The 20998-nt window shown below is 39.5% G+C and overlaps 1 protein-coding gene across 4 annotated transcripts in view; it reads right to left on the bottom strand.

Annotated features, from left to right (window-relative positions):
• fnip1 (folliculin interacting protein 1) overlaps positions 1 to 20998 on the bottom strand; it is a 104856-nt gene that overhangs the window by 32006 nt on the left and 51852 nt on the right. For 3 of the 4 annotated variants that reach the window (XM_080201416.1, XM_080201417.1, XM_080201418.1), the window contains exons 3-9: positions 18281 to 18421; positions 16141 to 16241; positions 14265 to 14339; positions 10311 to 10399; positions 7219 to 7308; positions 2116 to 2187; positions 1002 to 1137 (exon numbers count right to left, since the gene is read on the bottom strand). In XM_080201416.1, the coding sequence (XP_080057542.1) occupies positions 1002 to 1137; positions 2116 to 2187; positions 7219 to 7308; positions 10311 to 10399; positions 14265 to 14339; positions 16141 to 16241; positions 18281 to 18421 (704 nt within the window). The remainder of the gene's footprint in view (positions 1 to 1001; positions 1138 to 2115; positions 2188 to 7218; positions 7309 to 10310; positions 10400 to 14264; positions 14340 to 16140; positions 16242 to 18280; positions 18422 to 20998) is intronic. The other variant, XM_080201419.1, reaches the window with a different exon arrangement.

Genomic DNA, 20998 nt, shown 5'->3' with positions numbered 1-20998 from the left:
AGCAGAGTCCATAACATCTGGCCCCCAAAAACAAAACAAAAAAATCAGCAATTCTGTCGATGGTCAGTTGCTTTGATCAGGGGTGGTGTACAGAATGTGACAGAGTAGGGAAAAGGGAAAAGCAGAAACCATAGGGTGAGGGAGATTTCTCTAAATAACCTCCCACTCCCCACCAAGTGTCACAGAATGAAGCTCTGTGACCTGCAGACTGATCAGTAGTACAATCCTACACAGTGTTTTAATTTGTAAACACAACGACCCGGAGTTTTCAGCTTTGATGCGTTTACTGATCGGGAGAAAGATCACAAGCTGAGAAATACAAAACCCTGACCCACATCTGAATATTCAAAATTCAATTTAAAATTTAAAAGAAAAAAAAAATCAAAAGGCACCTATTAGAGCAGGGGAAAGGACTTGAGGTCTCCAATTTTTAATTTACTTGTCCTCAGACAGCTGCAACAGCAGATTCTTTACATGTCAGGCTATCACCTCGAGAGTCATTAAATGATCACTTTACAATCTGTGTGTGGCGAGATTCAAACTGGTTGAACCACACCTGTCAGCTGTACTTCCCAATTTCTCTTCCCCCCACAGCCTCCAATGAAGTGACTAAAGTTGAAACAAAGTATTCATCAGGCAGAGAACGAGAGGAGAAACTCTCAAAGAACCTATGCTGTAGCATGGGGTGAAAATATATTGTTTCCATTAGAGATAAATCAGTGTGATATCATAGAATCCCTACGGTGCAGGAGGCCACCATTTGGCCCATCAAGCCTGTACTGACAACAATCCCACCGAGGCCCCATCCCCACAATCCCACGCATTTACCCTGCTAATCCCCCTGCCACTAAGGGGCAATTTATCATGGCCAATATGATATGGTGATGGTTTATAAGTTTCAGCGTATTGGATGGTGGACAGGGCAAGACGTAGAATTGTGTGAAAATGTCACTCAGTACCGGCATACATAAAATGCAAGAAGACTTTTTTTTTAGACTTACCATCTGGGGAAAACTCCATTTTCAAGACTAGTATTCTGACTGCGGCGCCAACGTCGATGATAACTGCTTGCACAACTATTTGGAAGTGAGGAGCTTGGTGAAGGGAATGGAGTGATAAGCAGGCTGCTCAAGGAGGCTGTAGACATCAGAAGAGATTTGTGATTTATCTGACAATTGCTAATGTAACTTAATTAAAAAGGCAGCTCTGGTCCTTTCTAGTTCATTGTGATACTGCCTGCAAAACTAATCACTATTCACGTTTACAGTTACTCCAAAAAGAACGTTCCATTGCCATCTTAGAGACAAGAATTCAAAAACGTAACCAATGCAGTAATGATGCTTGCTTCAAAATTACAAATTTACTTACAATTGATCTTATTACAAAAAAATCCCAGCAGATTTAGAACAGTCACATTGTCCTACACAGTCTGAAATGCTGAGCTTTATTTTTGCACAAGGATTTTGACAGTTTATTAGGGCATTTGTGAGCAGATTCCGGATAACACAAGGCACACTTATCCTCTGATAGCCCATTCACTGCAGCATTGGCAGACACTGGTGATTAGTTTTGTTTGGTTGAAGATGGGTTATTTGCCCAAGGAAATGACCTAGTTACACAGTTTAATATTAAAGGCTTGGAAACATCAAATTATATTTTAACGGACTCTATATGGGATAGGCATACATTTGCAGCCTTGATACTATATCAAAGGAATTAAAAATTGTGTAGAATTTTTAAAAAGATAACATTTGAGCCAAATACATGGAGACTCAAAAAGCTTTCTGCATTTTATAGGGAACCATTAAAGCTAATTTCTGCTAGATTATAGTTAGGATAAATTAGGACCACAGATTTCCCATGTCGGGAAGTAAGGATGATGATGTCTGGAACTCATGTGTTCAACAGAATGCATCGTACTCATGGGACGTTTTTAGTAACAGTTGCTCAAAGTATATTTACTAGAATTTATATTTTCCTTACAAAAATTAAATTGTGACAAGTGCTTTGAGAGATTTCAATGTAACGAGGAGTTATGTGAAAGCAATTACAAAAACCATACACCCTTGCTTCAGGTTAACAAGCGCAAGTTGAAGCAATGCATTCAATTCTCACCAGATCGTGTTATTCCGCTGTCTCTGTCTTCATTGATTCCTCGACTGGGCATGTCCATTGGGGTGCTGTGAACTATAAATATGAGGAATGTGTGAGAATTTGCTCTCTAAACAGGTTAGCCACATCATGATGCAAGTAAAATCAACTTGTGGAACAGGATAAGCCACTAACTATCAGACAATCACATGGTGCAAAGCAGCATACATGCTGGTTTCATTACAAAGGAACATGTGCGTGAACATGCAATTTATTAGCCAACAACAGAATTTATATTACTAACATACCACCACCAGAATCAAAACAAGAGTTGCACTGAATCAAGATCAGTTTTTTTGATGATTTGCGATGATAGAGTTGATATAATGTCATTTTGCAAATTAACAGACCAATTATGCTTTTGGTTGCAAGCAATTTGTAAAGCATAAAAGAAAATTCAATGATGAATTGTGCTAATTCCAAGGTTGAAGTACGATCTTCTCTGCTGGATTCCCCACATTAATTAACAATTAAAGGCCCAAATTTTATTGGCACGCCTGCCTGATTCAGGGCAGCTGAGGCTTGGAGAACTGCATTCTCCGTTGGCCTTGGGGCCGGATCATTCGAACCCCGGCGGACGTGTAAAATTCAGCCCAAAATCTCCCACAGCAGAAAACAACTCCGAATACCTAGCCTTCTGCCAAATAATTGCAACAAATTAACTTGTGTTTTCTACTCATTAATTGAAGGCAAGAAACATTTTTGCTTCCCCTATTCTACCCAAAGACAAGTTAGCTAGCTTGCTTATGGCTAAAATACGGGAATAAATGGTGACAATCTTAATGTACTGGACTAGAAATGCTAATGTCCTAAGGGGCATAGGTTAGTTTAAGTCAATTCATAAATCTGGAATATAATCCCAGGAACAGTGAACATGCCAACCATTGTTGATTAATATAGAAACCCATCTGGTTCACTAGCATTCTTTCTTGGTCTGGCCTACATGCAACAGTAATGTGGTTGGCTCTTGAATGCCCTCTTAAATGACCAAACAAGCCACTTAGATCAAAGGCAATTAAGGATGGGCAACAAATGGTTGCTTTGCCAGTGATATCCACATCCCATGCAAGAAGAAAAAAAAACACACCTCGGAAAAGCAGCCTTTGGCCGACTCACGAAGCATGCATAAAATAACATTAGGCGCACTCCGAGGACCAAACTGTGGGTTTATGAGGCCTGTTCTCAGTACCTTGCTGTATGGTTATGAAAAATGGACAATTTACAGATGTGTAAAAAGGAAGCTCAATAACTTCCATCATCGCAGTTTGTAATGCATTCTGGAAGGAGAAAAATCACAAATGCTGCACAAAAGGCAAATCTCCCAAAAACGTTCACACTCATCAAGCACAGGGGACTTCGCTGGTTCAAGCACTTTTGCAGGATGGAAGATGGTTGCATAATGATGCATTTTCTGAGGTAGTTAGAGCCAGATGGCACGTAGAACGCCCAAAATATTGCTTCAAGGATGTTGGCCAAAGTGAGATGAAAGTTCTAAATATGGATTTTTGTACCTGGGATACACTAGTTGATAACGGAGGAAAATTATGACAGGAGTGTGGGCTGGCATGTGCCAGCAACAGGCATCAACATCGAAGAGAACAATTTGATAACTGCTTCACATGTGCACTTCTGGGAGAACCTGTCCCACAGCTTGGTCTCTTCAGCCATCAGTAAAACCGCATCATCTGAAGCTAGCCCATCCTTAATGGATTTGCTCCCCATCCATCACAATACATAGATAGAAAGATTCCATTGACCTATATACATCCAACACACACAGACACAATCTGATAACTGGTGGCAGGATCTTCAAAAAAAAAATCCTTCACTGCATTGTGTAATATACATAAACACAGCAACTGCATTTTCTTTTGAAAATGAACCACAGGATCAAAGATTTAAACCTAATTTGTAATTAGGCAGAAGTCTTTCAAATGTGCTTTCTACATCCAAACTAAATATATGTGACAATTAAAGAAAAACAAATGATTTGCTTGCACTGCAGTATCAAATGAATACTGTTTTTCCTTGGGTCAATAGTAATGTGCTATATGTGAGATTTCAGATACGTCACTAAAGGAAGATGGTGGTCAGAGAAAAAAAATGTTCACCACCGAGGTTGGGGAGGAACAGGAAGTTTGATTTCAAACAGCGAGTTACTCTGAACATGCTAAAAGGTAACCCCAAAGAGCACTGGGCAAATCATGTGAACAGATTAGGACGTCAGCAACAAATGTGTGACATCCAAAAGGTCAAGTTGAATAATTATTTCCATCTAACTATATTTTGTAATTACATATTCAAATACTTGGATTATGAATATGAAATTGAATTGTCATTTTTCCAGCTTAAATATCTTGTGTTTAAAATATTTCTCTCCTCTTTTGAGCCTAATATTATTACGACAAAGCGAGTACCCAAGGCTTCTGACATCGCTACTTAAAACACCATGGGAAAGTTTATCCCCAACTTCTGCTAAATATCTAATCTCGCTGCAAAATCTATTACTCTGGCAGGATCAAAGCAGTTTTATTGCCATAAAGAGCACTGTGCACTGCAATGCTGATATCCATGGTAATCAAGAACAGTAAACAATTCTACTAGGTTCTAAACAGAGGCGCAATTTTTATTCATAAGCAGCCTCTTAATACTAGGTTAAAGTCCAACAGGTTTATTTGGTATCACGAGTTTTGGGAGTGCTGAGAACTCACTTGATGAAGAAGCAGCGCTCTGAAAGCTCATATCACCAAATAAAGCTGTCGGACTTTAACCTGATGTTGTAAGACTTCTTACTGTGCCCACCCCAGTCCAACGCTGGCATCTCCACATCAAATTTTTATCAATCGCACTTTGAATTTTCCAATTGCAGCAGCCTGCCCTTGGTTCTTCCTTTCCCAGTAAGTTAAGAGAACTATGCATTTGTGCTTGAAAAAGGAGTGCAGCAACACCGATCAGTCTCCTGCCCTGTATTTTTTCTATCACTACCAATTTTTCTTCCAACTTTCTTGCCTTTAAGGTACAGATTCTTAATGGGTGCATAGTTCCATGGGAGTTTCGTCCAAGTGGCTTCATGTGCAAACTCAAGGCAGTTTGTGGCAGAAGACTGTTCAGCCTTTAAAGATAACTAGCCAAATTTAACTTAATCTCATTAGCCACCTACATGGCTTTTTTTATTTCAAAAGCAGAAATTATGAGATATTACCCCCAAAGATAATGAGTTAGTCTCAAAGTCACAACTTTGAACGCGAAACATATCTTGGATGACAATGGTCAACTGCCACAAGGCTAAGACATAATTAAATTCCAGTCTCCATGGTCGCTCATTGTGCTCTTTTCTCGTTCAAACAAAAGATTAGCAACCTGCTCATTGCTGATGGCATGAACTGATCAGTACAACACACCCTCTTGCACAATAACTTGCCCTAAAAAAACCTTGAAGTCAGAATGAGTTGGGCCAAGGCTTGCTGTTCAAGATGCCATGAAGCAGCCTGCCATTACTCAGTGTCAGGAAAAGCACAGCCTCAAGAAGAGTAGTGTGTCTATAAAACCACCAGATAATTATTTGAAATATTCTGAAAATTCTAGCAATCACCCTGAAGAAATGTCAACTTTCCTGACATTTGAGATCTGGTGAATGAAAGACTTTACAAATAGATAAACACTTGAATAATATTTACAATCAAGTCTGTATTTGTTTCCAAACATTGGATTTGAATGAGAAAGAATAACCAGCACATGCAAATATTTCCTGCAGGCATCTTACAATTATTTCTACGACCCATTTCATGCATGTGGAAATGAGGTTTGCACAAAACCCATCAAATCACAAGGCAGTTAGGAGGATGTCTGCAGTCTCATATGGTGCCACGTTAGACCTCCAAACACCAAGATTATCACCAGCTGGGAATCTCAGTCTCATGTCAATCAGCATTAGTGCTTTGCCAGGTCTTAAGCTGCTTCACAACGAGGATTGTACAAGGAGTACTGAGCTGTGTCAAAGGAAAGATAAAGGGACAAGAATTATGGAATTAGCCGCCAGCCTATTAAAATTCAGGTTGTATCAATTAGATGACACCAAACTGGGTGTATAACCAACACTGAGGAAGAATGCAGCATAATACAAGAGGACATTGGAAAACTTGCAGGCTGAACAGTTTACAAAATTAACAAATAAATATGAGATTTTATTTCTGTGTCTCCTACCAGGATGTATCATTTATACCTTTGATAAATTGAATGGGGTAGAACAGCAAAGAATCGAGGTGAACAACTCATTGAAAGTAGCATCGCAGGTCAAAGTAACTAAAAACAATAAATCAGCATTGGCATTTACTTCTCAGGACATAGAACTTAAAACAGTGAAGATGTGTTAAGTTTATGCAGGACCCAAGTCAGGTCAGACATAGTTCTGGTCTCCATACTGCAGACAGAATCATGGAGAAAGCTCAAAGTAAAGACAACAGTACTAGAACAGAGATTATGGCTGGACCCCTCTAGTCCCACTGCAGTGGGTGAAGTTTTGGCGGCAGGTCAAATAAGATCAGAGAATACTGACTTATAGCTTTCCGGATAATTAGATCAGGTCGGAGGGTTTTCTTGAGGAAAAACTCTGTACAGGAGACTGGAAAAAGGTGTTTATAATCATGAATGGGTTGATAGCTAAATGTGGACAGAATAATGGTTCCGTGCAGAAATGGAGTGTGCTGGTGGCTGGGGGACTTAGCGTGAAACAACGTGGGCTGGGATACAGAGATGGAAGGGGAGGGGGAGACTCAGGAGGCCCAGTGTGGTAGGAAGAGGAGGGAGATGCAGTCAAATAGATATTTTTATTCCACAGAATCAATACAACTCCAGGGCAATTAATAAGCTCTTAGCATCCTGACTCCTACCATCACCTTTTGGGAATAATCAATGGATGATGAACTGCCCTTTTTTTTGGAACCTGCCAAACATTTTTGTTTTGTCAACTTGCAAAAAGTAGGAACCTCATTTCCACAGCTGAAGGTAGCGTGCATGCTCAGCTAATGCATCCTGACAGAGTCCCGAACCTAGAGACACTATGCAAACCTGCAAAGAAAGAAGCGCTCCGGATCAGACGGAGCGGTGCTGGCTCAGAAACACCAGGTGCCCGCCTAGGGCTGCAAAGCTGCGACAAACCTATGGAGCAAAATTGTAACAAAAATAGAAACAAAAAACAACAAACATGAGATTAGTAAAGCCATCAAACATAAGAAGTTAGAAGACCACACGGATTTAAAACAAAAAAATCAAACAAAGAGTTAAAAGGACATCAGAATAGAATTGTACCTGCGTCAAAATTTACTTTCGCACTCACTCACTTCCTCCCCTCACTTCCCTGTGCCTTTCAAATTACTGGTTTGAAAAGGAAATAGGCCTAAAACGAATGAACTTTCATTCGTATCTAAACAGAATACCCATCCGCGTCAGAAAAATTAATATTGGAGAATTAAAATTCACCAGGTTCGAATAAAAATGTACAGATTTTGAGGTTCCTTTAAAAACATGGACTAAAGACAAATATTATGAGAAAGAGATGCATCATAATTTTATGCTGAAAACAGAATCAATGGTTACAAGGAAAAATGTATTTCATTATGGCTTGGGAATTAGGAAGGATTGTTTCCATTGAATATAAAATTGCAAACAAAAATATGAAGTACAAGAATAGCCCCTCCCCATCTCTGCCCACAAGGTTGGAAGTCATGTCATTTAGTTCTGACTGGAAGCTACATTGTTCTCCCCGCCACACATCAGCTTGGGAAAAATGCAAATCACAAAAGTTCAGGCAGATCAAGCTAGAAATCTATGCACCTGACTAAAAGCTGGCATATAAAACCAAAGCTGTTTTTCATAATAACCTGTATTACTCGTAACTCAAAAGTTTTCCAGTCTTTTCATGGTATTTCTAATAATAATGGAGTACTGTCATCAACCAGAAATTTGGAATGAAAAGTTTAAAACACGGTGACAAAAACAAAAGCAATATTCAAGTTACTGCTCCAAGTATAATTGAATCCATGTGGAATAATGCATTTTCACATCTTCAATACCTCCAGCTACAACATGAGAAAATACACACACCATTGATTGCATTTATCTAGATCCTAGTTTGTACTCTGCCCTTCAATTTTTAAAAATTAAATTAGTACCTGTTCTCATTTCATATTAAATTTCAACGTCAAGGTGTCACAACACCCTGAAGGACAAATGCATGACACTGACATCAGTTAATCTGAAAGCTTGCACACTTGTCTTCTTAACCCTGCTCACTCCAACATGGATATGGAGAAATAGGAAATCAAAGGGGCATTCATCCTTGGGCTATTTTCTCTCAAGTACCCGTGGCAGGTTCAGAGTGACACAAAGGCCTGGAGAATGTAATTTATCTATCATGCTAACCATAACGCTGATGGAGGGGCAAAAAAAAGGTTCTCTTTTGAAAAATCAGATACACAGGCAGCCTGACATTGAATCTCAGAAACTTTCCGCACACAACTTCCTATGCAGTTCACCTTGTCTGTACTGGCTATTTGTAACACGTACACTACTCACACAACAGTCAGTTACAAATAAATGTGCAATATCTCAGATTGACAAACCTCATCTCTAAAAGAAGCAGAGGGCTAAGCAAACCCTCACAGGAAAACTAAAGACTTCATCATAGTGAGCCACTAAATTTAAGTGTGGGTTGGCAGCAGCTAAGGTCTACGGACATCTCTGTCCTCACTCTCTTTTTGTATAGAGATGTTGTTAAGAGGTTAACAAACTAAAACTATACAGTTTACCAGAATAAAGCCATAGCCAAGCTAGGATTAACTTACAACACAAGTAATAAAGTTTGTACCAGTAGGGCACTGACCTCTAACCTTATCTGAGGGGGAAGGTTTACATCCAGTGACAGATCCACCTCACCAAATTCTAATAGTAAATTGTCTGGTCAGTCAACAGTCCCCAGGAACATTAAGGACCTGTCTGGTTCAGGTATTAGATTGAACTGATTCTATTCTACTATTATAATGCAAGTCATTTTAGAGCAAATGAGCCCATCCACTTGCACACTCCCAGGAGGCTGTAATGGATACCAGTCATTAAATAGAAAAGAATGGGATTCAGCACCTGCAAAGCAGATAATAGCCATCAAGAACTATTTTGGAGCAGATTAACAAGCAGAATCTCAAAGTGCTTCATATATGACTGACTAAACAGTAATTCCATCAGTTAAAGAAGCAGAATTTGGAATAGCTGATGGTCATTCTGTCCTTAAATAGATCATTGGCACAGACTTCTATCATCCAGGTCATATCACCCAATAGCAGCCTTCAACAGCAAGCTTCAGAATGCTCTCAACAGCTATGTGTGCCATCAAAACGTGCCAATATAATGGAATTCTCCTAAAGAATTTCCAAGTGTTTCTCCCAGTGGGAAGACTTGTGAGATTCCCACTCGGAGGGCTGGTGCATTTCACACGCACTTACAAACATTTTTAGAGCCTTAGGAGATTCTCGGTCCCATATTTCAGTATTTTTGAAATACGGGCATAAAGCTTTCAGTAAGGCAAGCTCCTTGGAGACCCGGGCACCATTTTTAAAGGAGCATCTGATCTCCGGACCACCTCATACCTCCCCACTCCCCCATTCGACTAAACACACTAGGGTTTCTACCCTCTCCCCGTGATTCTCCGGCCCCAAAATTAAAAGCAAGTTTATTTATTGGTCACAAGTAAGGCTTACATTTACACCGCAATTAAGTTACTATGAAAATGCCCTAGTCACCACACTCCAGTGCCAATTCCAGTCAATGCACCTAACCAGCACATCTTTCAGGCTGTGGGAGGAAACCAGAGCACCCAGAGGAAACCCACACAGACATGGGGAGAATGTGCAAACTCTACACAGACAGCGACCCAAGCCAGGAATCGAACCCGAGTCCCTGGCACCATGAGGCAGCAGTGCTAATCACTGTGCCATCATGCCGCCTCATATAGTAGTATTGTACAAGCTTACTGGTTGCCAACTGCCTAGTTGAGGTCCCCAATTAAAGAGCATTATTAGTTACAACTGTAATCTTGACACCCTCAAGTGAAAAGTTCTGAATGTCAAAATTTACATACGTCAAAACCAAGTCATAATGGAACATACCTATAAGACTGTTCATCAAAACATTTTGATCTGAGTAAGGTTTTGATGCAGTAGGGTCCTGATTAATAAATTCCAGGCTGTCTTGCAACCTTAAAAAAAAATTAAAAGTGCACACATGAATTTTCACCAAAGGACATCAACAAAGTTACCTGAAATTAAGCACAAAATGATGTTCATGTATTGTTCCATACTGCTCAGTTGAAAAAGTAACATCCTTCTGAATTGTTCCTCACTTAAAGGCTAAAGGGAAATGGCACTATAACGTTTCAATTTTTCTTAAATTTTGCTTTGAAGTTGTTGCCTACAGTCGATATGGGAGGAAGCAGTATGGTTGCATCTTTCCCTTTAACTTTATCATAATGTGCCATCTATGAAATAAAGGAAAATTCCTACACAACATTACTGCTTCTAACAAGGAACACGAGACGTTAGAGTATGTCGTAAACTTATAAATCATGGTCTTTGTTCATCAATGTCGCAACAAGCATGAAACACAGAATCCCTACAGTGCAGAAGGTGGCCATTTGGCCCATTGAGTCTGCACCAACCACAATCCCACCCAGGAACTATTCCCGTAACCCAATATATTTATCCTGCTAATCCCCTGACACTAGGGTCAATTTAGAATGGCCAATTAACATAACCCGCACATCTTTGGAATGTGGGAGGAAACTGGAGCCCCCGGAGGAAACCGGAGCCCCCGGAGGAAACCCACATAAACACGGGGAAAAAAAGTGCAAACTCCACATAGACAATCATCTTAGGGCAGAATTGAACCTGGCGCTGAGAGACTGGAGTGCTAACCACTGTTCCACCATGCCACCCTATGAACAAATACAAGTTAGGAGTAGGCCACTCTACCCCTGGAGCCTGTTCAGCCATTTGATAAGATCATAGCTGATCTGGTTGTGGACCATTCAGTCGATAAAAATCTCACCCTCGGAGGTAAGAATTTAGACTCACTATTACAAGAAACACATTAAGCGTGGTAATATCATACTTAGGGGTGTTATCTGGAATCTACTCCAAAATCCAGTATAGAAACTGCAGCCCTTTTTACTGCCTGAATTACTCCCCTCTCCTCTTTATGTAAGAATCTGCATGAAAAGGGCAAGTTCAAAAAGGGAATCTACGCATTTGCTGAAATGACTCAAGTCTTCACATTAAACGTGCAATATGAATAACGGATAAGTCATAAAGAGAATGTTAATGATCTACATTTAAGACAAGAGTACTGGTTGCTCAGATTTTCTTGTTCATTAATTAGTCTGTTTTTCCTTTTCAGATGTTGACTGCGTTTCATTACTGGCATCAACATGGTGCTACCTTGCTGTACTACAATAATATGTGCATTTGTCTCAATGAAACATTAAATAATTTTATTATGCTAATGTTATAGGCTGAATGAACAGAAACGTTAAACAATGTGCAAAAATCAAAATACAAATCAAGTAGCTATTTAAAATGGTGGAAGAACTCTATTTGCAGAAGTTAACTAAGGGGACAATGTATCATTTAAAAAGAGATTGCCTAGATTTTGACTAGTTTATGTCCAGTGGAATTCACTAGCTGCTTGAACATGCTAACTTGCAGCCAATCTCATTGGGTAAAACTAAACAATAAAACAAAACAAGAATAGTGAGATTTATTCATTCAACAAGTAAAAGGCTTTAGATTGAGGCTCCTCTCTGGAGAGGGAGGTGAAGGAGAAACCAACTGGAAGTATCTAATCAAAATTCATGTCAGAGTTTTACATTACAGAAAGAGGCCCTCTGGCCCATTGTGTCTGCACCAGCCATCAAACACCTATCTATTCTAATTCCATTTTCTTACACTTGGTCTGTAGCTTTATAATGTTATGGCATCTTAAGTGTTGAGTTTCCTGCCTCTACCATCCTTTCAGCTGATTTGATACATTAAGAGCACTGGCTTGCAGGCTTATTGAAGTGGGAATAATGTTGGAATGTTGTCACTGAAGTTAATCATTTCAGATCAAATTGTCACAATGAAAATAATTGAGTTTTTTTTGTGTAATTTGTATCGAAAAAAGTAATATCAACCATGACATGACACCATGTCTTGCAAAAAGTCAGATGAATCCTCTGAGCAAAATTGCATTATACTGAGAGGGAATTTCACCAGTCTCTTTGAGACAGATTTAAAGGATGGTGCGACTGGGAAAATCACGATCACGTGTATTGGGCTGGCTTCCTAATGTTTTCCCAACCCGGGCTACTTGTCCCAGGAGCATGCTGCTGCCTCGATGGCAACCCACCCGGCAGTTAAGGTGGGATGTGCGGAGGATGGGGATGAGGGGTGGGGGAGGAAACAAGAACGCGAACGAGCACGTGTGCGTGGCACCTGGCAGTTTCTCACTCGGACCCCCACTCTGCACCTCGTCTCCTCGGGGAGGTGAAAGAACGGTGGGATGTCAGAGCGCTATGGAGTGCTTGCATAGCTTGATCATTAAAGGCAAGCGCAGATTTCCTTCAACACCTCCACAGACAAATGTTTCCAATTGGCAATGTTTCCCTGCAGATGGATCCAACTGATGGTTCTGGGTGTTCGGACTGTGCCTGTCTATCAGGTGCAACATAATGTGCCTCTTTCTTGCAGAACCCTCTCCCTCATCTGAGCAGCACATGCTATTCTTAGTGGGGCTGCCAGCTGCTCTTCTTCTTGGCTCCCCTGACTGACCTTCCTATATCAGTTGCTGCCTCCCACCCCCAATTGGATAGGCTTCCAGAAGTGCCTCCTTAAAATCAATCATCTCTGGGAAGATCAGACCTGAAGGTGTACCACTGAACAGGATGAAGTCAAGATCTGGTTTATGTGGAGAAAATTCCAATCATTGTTTCTACAATCAAAAATAAATGGATAAAAATGTCAGGACTGGAGATCGATTTCAGGTTGAGAACACTACATGTGGGTTGCAAATAATGGAGAAACTATGTATAAATACCATTTAAAACAGGTGCAATGTTGAGTAACGCAATAGCACAACACAATAACATTCAAATAACATTAGGATAGAGCAATGAGGCACCAGCATAGTTTAGTCAGCATCCTGGCTGTTTGTGTATAGACTGCTGCTCACACTTTAGTAAGCTTTAAATAGTTTGCAATGATTAATCTGCACTACTGAAAAACAAAATTAACTTGAACAGGTAGCAATTGTACTTTGATTCCAGCTATTATAGTGTGACGGTTATTAAATCATAAGTTAAAAATAAATCAGATCATTTATCTTTTGCAGAACTTCTGCAAGGTTGGGATATTTCAGGATGCAGAGCATATTAATAGCATTTGTGCATGCCCAAAGTAAAGCAGATCCAAAGGTCTTTAAGCAGCAAGTTACAGTTCAGTCATTTCTAGAGGGAATGATGATCATCGTAAAACGTTACATCAAATAGTAGGATGCAGGTTCAATTTCTCATACCTGATATTTTTGCATGTCATTGTTACGCGCTAGCAAGCATAACTTTTGTACGATAAGTATTGTACTTGCGCTCATGAAAAAAAGTAGGTGGGAGGTAAAGAGAGAAAAAAATCCGTAGAGCAACTTTTAAAACATATGTTATGTCACCAAACGGATAGCTCACAATAATGCTGAAGGTCTGACATTCAAGTCTTCGTTTTAAAGTTCATTTCTTCCTTGGACAAAAGTCAATTGCTAGAAATGCTTAGCAGATCAGTCAGTGTCTGAAAATGAGTCTTGGTAATGTTGCTGGTGAAATCTTTCGCCAATACTCATTCAAAATATTAACTGACTTTACATTAAGATCTGAAAGACGCACAATGTATTACCACCACTTGCAGTTATTACAAATTTCTAGTCTTGATTTTTCCTTCACATTTTTCAATGGATTTTTTTAAAAAAAAGTTTAAATCTTGACACTGGACTGATAAAATTTATTGAAAAAAAAGAGATTATCCAATAGAAATGATACCCACGTATTGAGACTTCCAGTGACACTACCTCCAGTACGAGCTGTGAAAACCTTGCTAAGCATTAGTTGTGGAGGAGACCTGAAGAGAAAAATCAGTGAGATTATTTGGAAAAATAACTCACTGAAAAATCAAAAATAATTTTCAACTAAACAGAAGGTGAAAAATTCCTTAAAATGTGGAAGGCAGTACATTTTATATCACATACACAGACAGCAGACTTGGTCCCCATGAAGACCTCAGACAGTTTATTTCCTTGGACCACTAAATGGAGAGTGGAGGCTACTGTATATACAAGACCTTAACAGGGTTTAGTTTTACACTGAGATTGAAATGTTAGAAAGCAATGTGCACTACTATGCACAATTCTGAGAAGAGTCACGCGTTTACATGGAAGGTTAATTCTACTTAAGGACCTCAAATCCTAACTCTAATAGATGGAAAGCAAAACCCGGGAGACCTCAATATTTTTGGCTTTCAGGTGGGCAAGTAAAGTGTCGTTTCCACCCCCTCCTGCTTCCCCTCATCCACAGTGGGGTGGAAGGGGGGGGTGAAAAGAGGACGGTCAAACATTTTTGATTAAATCTACTAGGTTTCTATTCAGTTTATAACCCCCTCAAAATTCTAGTGGATAGAATTTCACTCCCATAATCCCTGTTCTTGACATAGGGGATGTGTCTGGGTGAGCTCTCAGGCAATAATTCCACCCATGCATTTGCCCTCAAGTCAGTTGAAAATCTTAAACTATTCCAAATCTGTGTCAGGGAAGAAAGGTCTTTTTCCCAAAGAACACCTTTTCCCCACAGCCACCTTGTTCAATTGAGAGAATATGACAAAGGCAACATTTCTTATTGGGTCCTTTCCAGGTCTCCTCTTCTCACCGTCAGAGTGAATGGCATCACTCTGACATTCCAATTGACCTCTTGGTGCAAGTTCCATTTAAGCATTCTTGCAGGTACAACGTGCTCAACTTAGCTAAGCACTAACCAAGTCCTTCCAATTTTGGATGCGTTCTAGGCCTTTGCACACAGATACAGAATCATAGAATCCCTGCAGTGCAGAAGGAGGCCATTCAGCCCATTGAACCTGCACTGACAACAATCCCACCCAGGCTCTGTCGCCTTAATCCCATGTATTTGTGCTGCTAATCCCCCTGACGCTAAGGGGCAATTTAGCAATCAACCTAAACTGCACATCTTCGGACTGTGGGAGGTTTCCACGCAGACCTGAGGAGAATGCGCAACCTCCACAGAGACAGTCAGCTGAGGTTGGAATTGAACCGGGTCCCTGCAAGACAGCATTTGCTAACCATTGTGCCACCATGCTGCCCCAACAGGAATTTTGACAGGAGCTTTGCTGCACTTGAGCTGCCAACAGGAATTCAAGGTTCTGGCGTTTTCACCAGCTTTCCTATCCTTAAAAGGGCATGGGGACATTCCATATATCACGTGAAATAATAGATACAATGCTGTGGGCCAGTTTTCACTGTTGCCACTCATGGTGACACAGGGGTGGAGGAAAATCAATCAGTATACAATTTCTAATCAGCCAATCTGAGGCTCAGTAACAAGGATTGATTGAGACACACTGGCTAGAATACACAAATCATCTTTTGTAGCATTTACGAACTAAAGGTCAATGCGGTGCAAGATAGAACTCCTTTATGGAGCCAGCTAAATAAGCTGGAAACAATGTCATAAATTGGAGTTAGCTGTGAACATCAAACAAAAACTTTAAATTTTGGCTGGGCTAATTTTACCTAGTAAATCCAGCCAGGATTTTCAATTTTTGCTTCCAACTTTAAAGAGCTTTGGAAACTGACAGTGTGTACTGGTTATGTAACAAACATTTAACAATTTGTTAGAACGCAAAGTCCTCTCACCGTATCTGGTGGATCTTTAATGTGGAACCTTTGTAGCTCATTGCCACAGAGCCAAACATCATTTCGCCAAGCATGTTGGCATCTGAGGACGGTCGTGAATTCTAGAAAGGCAAGTTATCAAAAATGAACACAATGACATCTAAATATGTCTTAAAAGCAGACCATTAGTTTGAGATTATTTTAGGTGTGTGTATATTATAAAATACACAAGTGTTCTAAAAATCAGAACAATGCACCACCGGAGTCTCATTCTGAGAAACTGTAAAGTACATTTTAATAGGATAGTATAACTTGTGACTCGCTTTTTTGCCTGTTCCTGCTTTTTAAAAAAAAACTACGTACAGCACAATACCAGAGCAAGGGGAGAAATCTGTAATAATTATTCAACCATTAACTCAAAGTTGAATTACTGAGCACCACGTCCATTGTAATATTGCCTAAATATTACATTTTGGCAGACTGTTGGCTCATACATTATTGTAAAACCTAACCTTTCATTCAAATCGAGTTAATATTTTTTGCAATCAAAGGTAAGACACATTAACTTGTGTAGATTGCCGCTGATGGAGAAAAGCTCACCCAGTGGAAATAAATGGATACAAGTCACAATGTGGATCAGAGGGATTAGTCTTACTTGTAGGGATTACAGTACATAATTCAATAAATATTGACAGGTCAATAATCTTGGTGCTTAACCAGAATGCCAAGGGAAGATATTCATAATTTCTTTTCCTGCCCAAATCTTTCCATTTCCTTATGAAACAGATTTAAAAAAGGATGCATTTATATACTTGTCTCATGAAACTCTGCAACATTGAGCACTGTATTACAACAGCCACTACCACCTTGTGTTTTCACACTATTCAGCGTGTGTAGGTATTTTTAATTAGCAAAGCAATCTTTATTTACTGTGGTTGGAAGTAGCTTGATCTGAGCAATCAGCTGAGCTGATCTTGATATGCACAGACTACAGCAGGTGTGTACATGTTTTTCTAAGGAACTTGTTCATAGTTTTTAAATTTCAAGTTCATGTTATGGGAGGTTTAATGTAGAGGCCTGTCTTTCTATTATGGCAGCAGAGCATGGAAGGATTTGTCAAATGTAAAAAGTTAGATTTCCATTGTGCATATTGAACACACTTCAATTTAATACAAAGGAGCACAAAGACAGGCTTCAAACATTGTGCACTTTATTGTTCCAACTGGGATGCAGGGTGTTAGTTTTGATGTGGCATTTTTGACATTGAACATGATCATACAATACAGCTCTAATGATATGCCTCAACTCCAAACTAAGGTCAATACAACTATTTACTTGTTTTATCTGCATATTGTCTAACCTGTATTTTTTAAAATATATAATTCTGTAAACACCGAATCCCATTTTATCTGGTTTTACGTTAAAACAGATTAAAGCAGCTAGTTGTTATACTAATTTGAAATATTAATCAGATATCTCACTGAAATGTCTCATTCATGCAAGTTTCTGCTGGTTTGAAACAAAAAAAAAGAAAACTAAGATTAAAAACAAAATACTGCAGACGCAGAAAATGTTGGAAAATCTTAGAAGCTCTGACAGCATTGGCAGAGACAGAACAGCACTCAAGTTTTAAGTCTGGATGTCAGAGCTAAAGAAAACTTTAGCAAGTTAGTACATTAAAATGACATTGTTAAGGGCTGGAAGGGTATCAGCAAGTATTCTTTTTATTCAATGTTGGTGGCTGGTCAGTAAACCACAATTGATAATGTTGTTTGCCCATAGTGCTAGGAAAAGGCTCAAAATTATTTACTCATACTCTCGAATCATACAGCCTAAAATACCTTCGCTCCAGACATGCATGATGGGGTAAAGCTGTATTAAGGTTTTTTTTTAGAAACAGTTCATAAAAGACACAATTGAACAGCTTTATTTCCAATATGATGGTTAGATGACCTGGCCATCATATATCATCTCTACCCCTTCAACTGCAGTATAAGCCTCATTATGAAAACACTTCTTAGCCTCCTTCCTAAAAACAGGTCTAAAAGAATGAATTGAATGAACGAAATTATCTCCCAACAGAATTTTTGTGTTTGCAGTTTTCAAAGAATTTAAGAAACTTCAAATGTGGGGGGTTAAAGTTCACATATTCAGGCCTTACCTGGCATTTAGACGATTGATCTTTAGTATTAGGAGCTGAAGATGATGAGGAAGAGAGACTGTCTGAAGAGCTGGTGCACGTACTGCACTTTACATGACAGTATTTCTCAAGACTCTTCATTTGGCTATCGTTGCAAACCTTCTGCAAGTAGGAAAATTTTTAAGAGTCAGCGCTGTTCTGCTAAATCATTTAAAAACAGCCAATGGGGAAAAGGAAAGGAAAATATCAAGCCATGTGGGCACAGATTAAAGGGTGATTGGTAAAAGAACCAGAGGTCACATGAGGAACGGTTTTACAAAACAACTTGGGAGAAAACACCACAGGAATATATGAAAAGAGTAGGAAAGAGGGACCTGCTGGATTGCTGTTTGAAAACAGCATACACAATGGGCTAAACAATACACTTCTCTGCTCCATAATTCAAAGAAGATTCAGAATGTCAATGGTACAAATGCCTATAAGCGGTATTATAAAATAACATTAGATAAATATAGATATGAGTAGACCATACACCCCAGGGCAGCACAGTGGTTGGCAATGCTGCCTCACAGAACCAGGGCCCCAGGTTCAATTCTGGCATTGGGTGACTGTATGGCATTTGCATATTCTTCCAGTGTCTGCGTGGGTTTCCTCCAGGTACACTGGTTTCTTCCCAAAGTCCAAAGATGTGCAGGTTAGGTGGATTGGCCATGCTAAATTGTCCTTTTGTGTCAGGGCGACTAGCAGGGTAAATATGTGGGGCACTGGGGATAGGGCCTAGGTGGGATTATTGTCGGTGTAGGCTCAACGGGCTGAATAGCCTCTTTCTGCACTGTAGGGATTCTATGGACCCCAGTGATACTGCCCCACCATTCACGATGATCAAGTCTGGTCTTGGGCTTCAATTCCACATTTTCCACCCTTCTGAAACATCAAAAATCTGCTGATCACAGCCATAAATGTATTCAATGATGACACATACAGAACTGGGGTAAAAAATTCCAAAGATTCACAATCATTTGAATGAAGAAATTTATTGTCATCTCAGTCCTAAACGATCAGCTTCTTCTCTTGAAACTGTGACCCCTTGTTCTAAATCCACAACCAGAGAAAAACGATGTCCCAGTATACACCTGGTCAAGTCCCTTCATAATCTTAAATGTTTCAATTAGATCACCTCTCATTCTTCTAAACTTCTTCTAAAATATGGTGGTCTCACTGAAGCCTGGAACAACCGAACCGAGATTTTTCTGGCATTCCAATCACTTCACGTTAAAGGCTGTTTACTAACTGCTTGCTGCACATACAAGTACACCTAGGTTCCTCTGAACATCAATAAAAGGTGTGAAAGTTGAAAATATTTTAAAATATATTCTGCATTTCTATTCCACCAACAAATAAACAACACATTTTCCATACTATATTCCATCTGCTACCTTGTGGTCCACTGACCAAGGCCACTCACCATCACCTTCTCAAGGGCAACTATGGATGGACAATAAATGTCGGCCTACCCCAGTGATGCCCAGATCCTAGAAACGAATTAAGACCTAACCTATATTTCTTTACAGTTGGTGTCCTCCTCACAGCTTGCATAACCACCTAGTTTTGCATCAGTGGACTTAAGATACAATATTGCCTCATTGTCCAACTCATTGCTGTAGATTGTAAATAGCTGAGGTCCCAGCATTGATCCATGTTGTGATGAGTGAAGTGCAGTCTGCCGACTTGAAAGTTGGTCATTTATCCCCATTGCCTCCTTTATGTCCATTGACCAATTCTCTACTCATGTTACTACCAACTCCATGAGCCCTTATCTTGTGTATTGACCTGTTGCATGGCACCTTACTGAATGCTTTTCAGAAATTCAAGTATGCCACATCTACTGGTTCCCCTTTGTCTACCCTACTAGTCAAAAAATGAAATTTATCAAACACAACTGCCCTTTTGAAAACCCATGTTAACTTGTTCTAACTATGCTATATTTTTCTAAATATATTGTTACGATTTCCTTAATGATAGGTGCTAGCGTTTCCAATGACTAGTATCAGGTGAATCGAGCAATAATTCTCACTTTGCTCTCCCCTCATTCTTTTACATCTGCTAACTTCCAATCTACTGCAATCATCCCAGCATCCGTAGAATTTTGGAAAATCATTGCCAACACATACACTATTTCTGTAGCCATCTCTTTTAGAACCCTTGGACGTAGGCCATCGGGTCCTCGATATTTGTCAGAATTTAGTCCCTCAAATTTCTCCAGTACTTTTTCTCAGCTGATATTCTCTCTTTAGCCCCAAGGCAACCCTCCGTTTCTAGTGCAAAACATGTGTTTTTTTACTGTAAAGACAGAAAAAATAGATCTCTGCCATTTCCTCATTCCCATGATAGCTGTAATAGGGAGTTATAAAGATTAAAAAGATTGATTTTTATGGATCAAGTGAATGATCATATAAAACAGGGAATAAAAATCGTCAATTTTTATGTTAAATTTAAAGTTAATAAACATGCCTTGGCATAACTATACAGTCAAGGACACAAACATCCTGTGGCATAGGATACAGAATATCCTTTAAGAAAGACAGTTCCAAACAAATGCGAATGATGTATCCATGATTTGTCATACATTATAAGCCACTGATAAAGACACATCACCTCAATTCGTCATAGATAAATGGCAACCTAATATTAGATATCTTTACATTTTCAGGATGCCACTAAATCAACTGTCAACTAAAT

Source organism: Carcharhinus amblyrhynchos, chromosome 13, assembly GCF_965287045.1.
Source record: "Carcharhinus amblyrhynchos chromosome 13, sCarAmb.v2.hapA, whole genome shotgun sequence".
Lineage (NCBI taxonomy): Eukaryota > Metazoa > Chordata > Chondrichthyes > Carcharhiniformes > Carcharhinidae > Carcharhinus > Carcharhinus amblyrhynchos.
Note: the sequence above shows the minus strand (reverse complement) of the source record. Positions and strands in the feature narration are given on the sequence as shown.